General features: G+C 44.2%; 1 protein-coding gene across 1 annotated transcript; it reads left to right on the top strand.

Moving 5' to 3' along the window:
* Positions 1-7,829: 7,829 nt before the first annotated feature.
* On the top strand, positions 7,830-8,765 carry LOC139547518 (olfactory receptor 6N1-like). Its single transcript, XM_071356382.1, has one exon. The coding sequence runs from the start codon at positions 7,830-7,832 to the stop codon at positions 8,763-8,765; it is 936 nt and encodes a 311-aa protein (XP_071212483.1).
* Positions 8,766-9,656: the final 891 nt, after the last annotated feature.

Here is a 9,656-nt window from a genome sequence, read left to right as displayed (position 1 = left end):
GGCCGTAGGGAGATCGGGTAAAGGGAGGAGACGACAGCACTTAGAGAACCGATCCACAACGACCAGGATCGTGGTGTTACCCTGGGACGGAGGAAGATCGGTCAGGAAGTCTACCGACAGGTGTGACCAAGGCCGCTGTGGAACGGGGAGGGGTTGTAACTTCCCTCTGGGCAGGTGTCTAGGAGCCTTGGCCTGAGCGCACACTGAACAGGAGGAGACATAAAACCTCACGTCCTTAGCTAAAGTGGGCCACCAGTATTTCCCCCTAAGGCTTTGCACCGTCCTATCGATACCCGGATGACCAGAGAAGGGTAACATGTGCTCCCACCGAATTAACCTATCACGTACCTCCGTCCAGCTGGACACTGAGGTGGAGTAGGCTCTGACCGAGATGCCCGCTCGGCCACCTCCCACACCACCGGCGCCACCAGACAAGAGGCTGGAAGTTTGGGGGTGGGATCGATGGACCGCTCCTCTGTATCGTACAGACGGGACAGTGCGTCTACCTTATCGTTCTGGGAACTTGGTCTATACGATAGCGTAAATCTGAATCTGGTGAAAAACATGGCCCACCTTGCCTGGCGAGGGTTCAGTTTCCTCGCCGCCCGGATGTACTCCAGATTACGGTGGTCGGTCCAGATGAGGAAAGGGTGTTGAGCGCCCTCAAGCCAATGTCTCCACATCTTCAAGGCTTTTACGACAGCCAGCAACTCCCGGTCCCCCACGTCATAGTTTCGCTCTGCCGGGCTGAGCTTCCTCGAAAAGAAAGCGCAGGGGTGGAGCTTCAGTGGCGCGCTCGAGCGCTGTGAGAGCATGGCTCCAATCCCAGCCTCGGATGCGTCCACCTCCACTATGAATGCCAAAGAGGGATCCGAAACAGAGTCCTCAAGCGACAAAACGCTCTGTCCACCTCAGCCAACCACCGCAGACGCACCGGTCCCCCCTTCAGCAGTGAGGTAATGGGAGCAGCCACCTGCCCAAAACCCCGGATAAACCTCCGGTAGTAATTGGCAAACCCTAAAAACCGCTGCACCTCCTTTAACGTGGTGGGAGTCGGCCAATTACGCACGGCTGCAATGTGGTCACACTCCATAATCAACCCTGATGTGGAAATGCGATAACCCAGGAAGGAGACGGCCTGTTGGGAGAACACGCATTTCTCAGTCTTGACGTACAGGTCATGCTCCAACAGTCGCCCACGTACTCTGCGTACCAGAGACACATGCGCGGCGCTTGTGGCGGAATATAATAGAATGTCATCGATATACGCTACCATACCCTGCCCGTGCAGGTCCCTGAGAATCTCGTCTAGGTTTGGAAGACTGCTGGGGCATTCTTCAACCCATACGGCATGACGAGGTACTCATAATGGCCGGATGTGGTACTAAACGCTGTCTTCCACTCATCTCTCTCCTGGATACGCACCAAGTTATACGCGCTCCTGAGATCCAGTTTTGTGAAAAAACGTGCTCCGTGAAATGACTCCGTCGCCATAGCGATGACAGGTAGCGGGTAACTGTACCCCACCGTGATAGAATTTAGACCTCTTTAGTCAATGCACGGACGCAGACCTCCCTCCTTCTTCTTCACAAAAAAGAAACTCGAGGAGGCGGGTGATGTGGAGGACCGAATGTACCCCTGCCTCAAAGATTCAGAGACATACACTGCTCAAAAAAATAAAGGGAACACTTAAACAACACAATGTAACTCCAAGTCAATCACACTTCTGTGAAATCAAACTGTCCACTTAGGAAGCAACACTGATTGACAATATATTTCACATGCTCTTGTGCAAATGGAATAGACAAAAGGTGGAAATTATAGGCAATTAGCAAGACACCCCCAATAAAGGAGTGATTCTGCAGGTGGTGACCACAGACCACTTCTCAGTTCCTATGCTTCCTGGCTGATGTTTTGGTCACTTTTGAATGCTGGTGGTGCTCTCACTCTAGTGGTAGCATGAGACGGAGTCTACAACCCACACAAGTGGCTCAGGTAGTGCAGCTCATCCAGGATGGCACATCAATGCGAGCTGTGGCAAGAAGGTTTGCTGTGTCTGTCAGCGTAGTGTCCAGAGCATGGAGGCGCTACCAGGAGACAGGCCAGTACATCAGGAGACGTGGAGGAGGCCGTAGGAGGGCAACAACCCAGCAGCAGGACCGCTACCTCCGCCTTTGAGCAGGAGGAGCACTGCCAGAGCCCTGCAAAATGACCTCCAGCAGGCCAAATACTGACTGGTTTTCTGATCCACACCCCTACCTTTTTTTAACGTCTTATGGTTGCAATCCCGTTAACGGGATCGATATGACAACAGCCGGTGAAAGTGCAGGGCGCCAAATTCAAACAACAGAAATCTCATAATTAAAATTCCTCAAACATACATGTGTTTTATACAATTTTAAAGGTAATCTTGTTGTTAATCCCACCAAAGTGTCCGATTTCAAATAGGATTTTCAGCGAAAGCACCACAAACGATTATGTTAGGTCACCGCCAAATCACAGACAAACACAGTCATTTTCCCAGCCAAAGATAGGAGTCACAAAAGCACAAATAGAGATAAAATGAATCACTAACCTTTGATGATCTTCATCAGATGACACTCAAAGGACTTCATGTTACACAATACATGTATGTTTTGTTTGATAAAGTTCATATTTATATAAAAAAATCTGAGTTTACATTGGCGTGTTACGTTCACTAGTTCCAAAAACATCCAGTGATTTTTGCATAGCCACATCGATTCAACAGAAATACTCATCATAAATGTAGATGATAATACAAGTTATACACATGGAATTATAGATATACCTCTCCTTAATGCAACCGCTGTGTCAGATCTCAAAAAAACTTTACGGAAAAAGCAAACCATGCAATAATCTGAGACGGCGCTCAGAACAATAGTCAAATTAGCCGCCATGTTGGAGTCAACAGAAACTAGAAATTACATGATAAATATTCCCTTACATTTGATGATCTTCATCAGAATGCACTCCCAGGAATCCCAGGTCCACAATAAATGCTTGATTTGTTCGATAATGTCCGTTATTTATGTCCAATTAGCTACGTTTGTTCGCGCGTTTGGTAAACAATTCCAAAGTCACGAAGCGTGTTCCCTAAAAGCTGAAGAAAATGTCCAAAAGTTCCGTAACAGTCAGTAGAAACATGTCAAACGATGTATTTAATCAATCTTTAGAATGTTGTTAACATAAATCTTGAATAACGTTCCAACCGGAGAATTACATTGACTTCAGATGAGCGATGGAACAGAGATCCCTCTCATGTGAACGCGCATGGTCAAAGCATGGTCACCTCATGGCAGACCTGACTAATTCTCCTCTCATTAGGCCCCCCTTCATAGTAGAGTCATCAGACAAAGTTCTACAGACTGTTGACATCTAGTGGAAGCCGTAGGAAGTGCAAACTCATTCATATCTCGCTGTGATTTCAATGGGATTTTGGTAGAAAATCAACCAGCCTCAGAATTTCCACTTCTTGTTTGGATTTTTTCTCAGGTTTTTGCCTGCCATATGAGTTCTGTCATACTCACAGACATAATTAAAACAGTTTTGGAAATTTCAGAGTGTTTTCTATCCAATATGCATATATAAGCAACTATGACTGTGGAGCAGGCCGTTTACTCTGGGCACCTCTGTGCACCTTTCATCCAAGCTACTCAATACTGCCCCTGCAGCCACAATAAGTTTTTAAGGTACAGTATCTGTGACCAACAGATGCATATCTGTATTTCCAGTCATGTGAAATCCATAGATTAGGACCTAATTTATTTATTTCAATTGACTGATTTCCTCATATGAACTGTAACTTGGTCAAATCTTTTAAATTGTTGCATGTTACGTTTACATTTTTGTTCAGTATACTTTAAATCAAATCAAATCAAATTGTATTAGTCACATGCGCCGAATACAACAGGTGTAGGTAGACCCTACAGTGAAATGCTTACTTACAAGCACCTAACCATCAGTGCAGTTTCAAAAAAATATGGACAAGAATAAGAGATAAAAGTAACAAGTAATTAAAGAGCAGCAGTAAAAAATAACAATATATACAGATGGATGACGGTACAGAATCACTGTGCGGGGGCACTGGTTAGTTGAGGTAGTATGTACATGTAGGTAGAGTTATTAAAGTGACTATGCATAGATGACAGGGGGTAGAAGCTGGGGGTAGAAGCTATTTAGAAGCCTCTTGGACCTAGACTTGGCGCTCCGGTACCACTTGCCGTGCGGTAGCAGAGAGAACAGTCTATGACTAGGGTGGCTGGACTCTTGGACAATCTTTAGGGCCTTCCTCTGACACCGCCTGATATAGAGGTCCTGGATGGCAGGAAGCTTGGCCCCAGTGATGTACTGGGCCGTTCGCACTACCCTCTGTAGTGCCTTGTGGTCGGAGGCCGAGCAGTTGCCATTCCATGCAGTGATGCAACCAGTCAGGATGCTCTCGACGGTGCAGCTGAGGATCTGAGGACCCATGCCAAATCTTTTCAGTCTCCTGAGGGGGAATAGTTTTTGTCATGCCCACTTCACTACTGTCTTGGTGTGCTTGGACCATGTTAGTTAGTTAGTTTGTTGGTGATGTGGACACCAAGGAACTTGAAGCTCTCAACCTGCTCCACTGCAGCCCCGTCGATGAGAATGGGGGTGTGCTCAGTTCTCTTTTTCCTGTAGTCCACAATCCTCTCTTTTGTTTTGATCACGTTGAGGGAGAGGTTATTGTCCTAGCACCACACTGCCAGGTCTCTGACCTCCTCCCTATAGGCTGTCTCGTTGTTGTCTGTGATCAGGCCTACCACTGTTGTGTCATCTGCAAATTTAATGATGGCGTTGGAGTCGTGCCTGGCCGTGCAGTCATGAGTGAACAGGGAGTACAGGAGGGGGCTGATCACGCACCCCTGAGGGGCCCCTGTGTTGAGGATCAGCGTGGCGGATGTATTGTTACCTACCCTTACCACCTGGGGGCGCCCCGTCAGGAAGTCCAGGATCCAGTTGCAGAGGGAGGTGTTTATTCCCAGGGTCCTGAGCTTATTGATGAGCTTTGAGGGCACTATGGTGTTGAACGCTTAGCTGTAGTCAATGAATAGCATTCTCACATAGGTGTTCCTTTTATCCAGGTGGGAAAGGGCAGTGTGGAGTGCAATAGAGATTGCATCATCTGTGGATCTGTTGGGGCGGTATGCAAATTGGAGTGGTTCTAGGGTTTCTGGGATGATGGTGTTGATGTGAGCCATGACCAGCCTTTCAAAGCACTTCATGGCTACAGATGTGAGTGCTACAGGTCAGTAGTCATTTAGCAGGTTACCTTAGTGTTCTTGGGCACAGGCACTATGGTGGTCTGCTTAAAACATGTTGGTATTACAGACTCGGATAGGGAGAGGTTGAAAATGTCAGTGAAGACACTTGCTAGTTGGTCAGCGCATGCTCGCAGTACACATACTGGTAATCCGTCTGGACCTGCGGCCTTGTAAATGTTGACCTGTCTAAAGGTCTTACTCACATCGGCTGCAAAGAGCGTGATGACATGGTCTTCCGGTACAGCTGGTGCTCTCATGCATGTTTCAGTCTTATTTGCCTCGAAGCGAGCACAGAAGTAGTTTAGCTCATCTGGTAGACTCGTGTCACTGGGCTGCTCTCGGTTGTGCTTCCCTTTGTAGTCTGTAATGATATGCAAGCCCTGCCACATAAGACGAGCGTCAGCCGGTGTAGTATGACTCGATCTTAGTCCTGCATTGAGGCTTTGCCTGTTTGATGGTTCGTCGGAGGGCATAGCGGTATTTCTTATAAGCTTTTGGGTTAGAGTCCCTCTCCTTGAAAGTGGCAGCTCTAGCCTTTAGCTCAGTGCGGATGCTGCCTGTAATCCATGGCTTCTGGTGGGGACAATGTTTAAAAAAAGAAAAAAATATTTCACCTATATTTATTATTTATTTATTTCACCTTCAATGTCATCGATGCACTTTGATGAAGCCAATGACAGATGAGGTGTACTCCTCAATGCCATTGGAGGAGTCCCGGAACATATTCCAGTCTGTGCTAGCAAAACAGTCCTGTAGCTTAGCATCTGCTTCATCTGACCACTTTTTTATTGATCTAGTCACTGGTGCTAGCAGGAATCAGGAGAATGGAATTATGGTCAGATTTGCCAAATGGGGGGGCGAGGGAGAGCTTTGTATGCATCTCTGTGGATGGAGTATAGGTGGTCCAGAGTTATTTTCCCTCTGGATACACATTTAACATGCTGATAGAAATTTGGTAAAACTGATTTAAGTTTCCATGCATTAAAGTCCCAGGCTACTAGGAGCGCCTTCTCTGGGTGAGCGTTTTCTTGTTTGCTTATGGTGGAATACAGCTCATTCAATGCTATCTTAGTGCCAGTCTCTGACTGTGGTGGTATGTAAAACAGCTACAAAGAATACAGATGAAAACTCTCTCGGTGGATAGTGTGGTCTGTAGCTTATCATGAGACACTCTACCTCAGGCGAGCAATAGCTCGAGACTTCCTTAGATATCATGCACCAGCTGTTGTTTACAAAAATACATAGACCGCCGCCCCCTGTCTTATCAGACGTCGCTGTTCTATCCTGCCGGGACATCGTATAACCAGCCAGCTCTATGTTGATGTTGTTGTTGTTCAGCCACGACTCCGTGAAGCATAAGATGTTACAGTTTTTTATGTCCCGTTGGCAGTTTAATCTTCCGCGTAACTCGTCAATTTTATTGTCCAAAGATTGCACATTTGCTAGCAGATTTGAGGGAAGTGGGGGATTATTTGATAGCCTTCGACTTCTCAGAAGGCAGCCCGCTCTCTGGGCCTCTCTTTCTCCGCCTCCTCTTCACACAGATCATGGGGCTCGGGCCTGTTCCCGAGGGAGCCATATATCCTCCGCCTCGGGCTCGTCAGAGTCGTGAAAGATTAAAAAGGATTCTGCTAGTCCGTGGTGAGTAATCGCAGTCCTGATGTCTAGAAGTTATTTTTGGTCATAAGAGACGGTAGCGGCAACCTTATGTACAAAATTAGTAAAAAAATAAGTTACAAACAATGCAGCTAAACCAACAAAAAACACAATCGGTTGGGGGCACGTAAAACATCTGCCTTCTGCTCCAGCGCCATCTTACCTAACGTTATACTAATGTTATACTGAGACCAAATGCCCTCTTATGGTCCCGAGGTTAACGTCATGTTTTAATGTTCCTACAATGTTCTCAGAACATCAGTGGGATAATGTCTCACTGAAACCCTTAAAGCAGCATTTCCCAAACTTTAAACTGGGGACACCATGGGGTGCACGTTTTGTTTTTTGCCCTAGCACTACACAGCTGATTCAAATAATCAAATAATCATCGAGCTTTGATTATTTGAATCAGCTATGTAGTGCTAGGACAAAAAAATGCTTGTGCACCTCTTGGTGTCCCCAGTACAGAGTTTGGTAAAAGCTGCCTGAAATGGACCTAATGGGAACATTGCCTAATGTCCTCAGGACATCCCCTGTTTGCTGGGTTAATACATAAATATAATGAATCAAATGAGTTGCTTGTCATGAACTCAATATAGTTCCATCTCTATGGAGTGGTTACATGTTGACACTGAAACTACAATCCCATGTGATCATACACTATGATATATTTAGAGGTTACCAGGACAAGTTATTGGAGCAGTATCCCTCTCTCAAGCAAGAAGACATTTCATGGACACAGCTTTCTGAGCCTACAGAGAATCAAATCATTCACTCTTGAATTTATTCACATCCATACACGCTCAAGCCTTGCAAGGACTAAGAATTGCTGCATTGGCCAGAGGAAGAAAATTAACAAAAGCTATGGAGAACTCAACCCAAGTCAAGTTATTTTATCTCTTTGGCTTACAAGAGACATTTAACAACAAATCAGTATATTTTATCTTGTCTCTTATCACATACCTTCTCATCATCACTGTGAATTTGACTCTGATCATAACAATCATTCAGGGGAAAGGCCTCCATGAGCCCATGTATATCTTTCTGTGTAGTCTATGTGTCAATGGATTGTATGGAACTGCTGGTTTCTATCCCAAGTTGTTACTGGACCTTCAGTCAGATGTTCAGGTGATATCTTATGGTGGATGTCTGACTCAAGCCTATGTAATATACACATCTGTCCTGTGTGAAATTTCTACTCTTACAGTGATGTCTTACGACAGGTATGTGGCAATATGCAGACCACTACTATACCATACCGTTGTGACATCTTTAACTGTTAGAAAGTTACTCTTATTTTCTTGGTGTTATCCTTTATTTATAGGACTCATTGTAGTTAGTTTAACCGTCAGACTTCCTTTGTGTGGATCTCGCATTGATAAACTCTTCTGTGACAATCCATCCATACTGAAACATGCATGTTTACCCATTACCATCAATCAGATTTTACACAAATGTATGATATTGGTTCATGTTTTACAGATACTTTTCATTGTATTTTCTTACTGTCAGATTGTAAGGACTTGTGTAAAGTCGTCTAAGGGAAGGATTAAGTTCACACAGACATGTGTGCCACATTTAATAACAATATTTATATTAATCACAGTGACCATGTTTGACAATTTGCAAGGGTGGACTAATGTAAATATTACACTAAATATGCGTAATGCAATGGGCGTACAATTCCTTGTTATACCACCTGTCTTAAACCCTATTATATATGGACTTAACCTCAAGCAGATTCGAAGAGCAGTTTTTAGAAAGTGTAATGCACATAAAATCATTGATATGAAACGTTAGTTACATGATCTTACACAACAGGGAGACTTCCTGATCTCAGAAGCAAGGATAAATGGTGCCTTGGTCGACCAAGAGTAGTCTTTTCTTTCGACCAATCAATTAGTCCAAAATTTTAAACATGTATTTCTCCATATATACACACATCCTATGTGGCTATTTATCTTACCATTTCTACCAACCTGCGTGCCAGTTATGATTTTCATCGGCACATATTCGTGGAACAGTTTTTTAAAATGTATAATAGTCTTTGTATCTCAAAATCATTGTTTGTGGTTAATCTACATTCTACAATCATGGATATGAAATGATAATTACATGATCTTACACAACAGGGAGACTTCCTCATATCAGATATCAACAAAAATAACGGTAAAATCTGCCAAAACACAAGCAGCACAACTTTGGTTTTAGAAGTGTGTGTGTGGGGGTGGGACATAACCTTGCAAGGGGTATGGGGGTCCTCCCTACATTTTCTGTGGCATCTAATGCTAATTTCCTGCATTTCTACTAGTGCTGTACACAACAACAAAAAAATCTTGGTCAACCAAGAGTAGTCTTTTCTTTCGACCAATCAATTTCATAGGCACATATTCGTGGAACAGTTTCATTTAATTTATAATAGTCTTTGTATCTCAAAATCATTGTCTGTGGTTAATCTAAATTCTACAAAATGAATCTAAATGAAAATTATACAAATCTGAAAGAAAATTTTAGTGCCACTGCCAACTATGTAAAAAAAGCCTACATAAAGCCAACACATAAAAACAATGCATCCTGTAGGCAGGAAATATACTGATACAAATAAAAATCCTATAAATTACATTGGCTATGCATGGCTTGTCTGCAACAAACTCGAAACACTGTATCAACTATCAACTGGGTCAGTTATTT

The sequence above is a fragment of the Salvelinus alpinus genome, chromosome 21 (genome assembly GCF_045679555.1).
Source record: "Salvelinus alpinus chromosome 21, SLU_Salpinus.1, whole genome shotgun sequence".
Lineage (NCBI taxonomy): Eukaryota > Metazoa > Chordata > Actinopteri > Salmoniformes > Salmonidae > Salvelinus > Salvelinus alpinus.
Note: the sequence above shows the minus strand (reverse complement) of the source record. Positions and strands in the feature narration are given on the sequence as shown.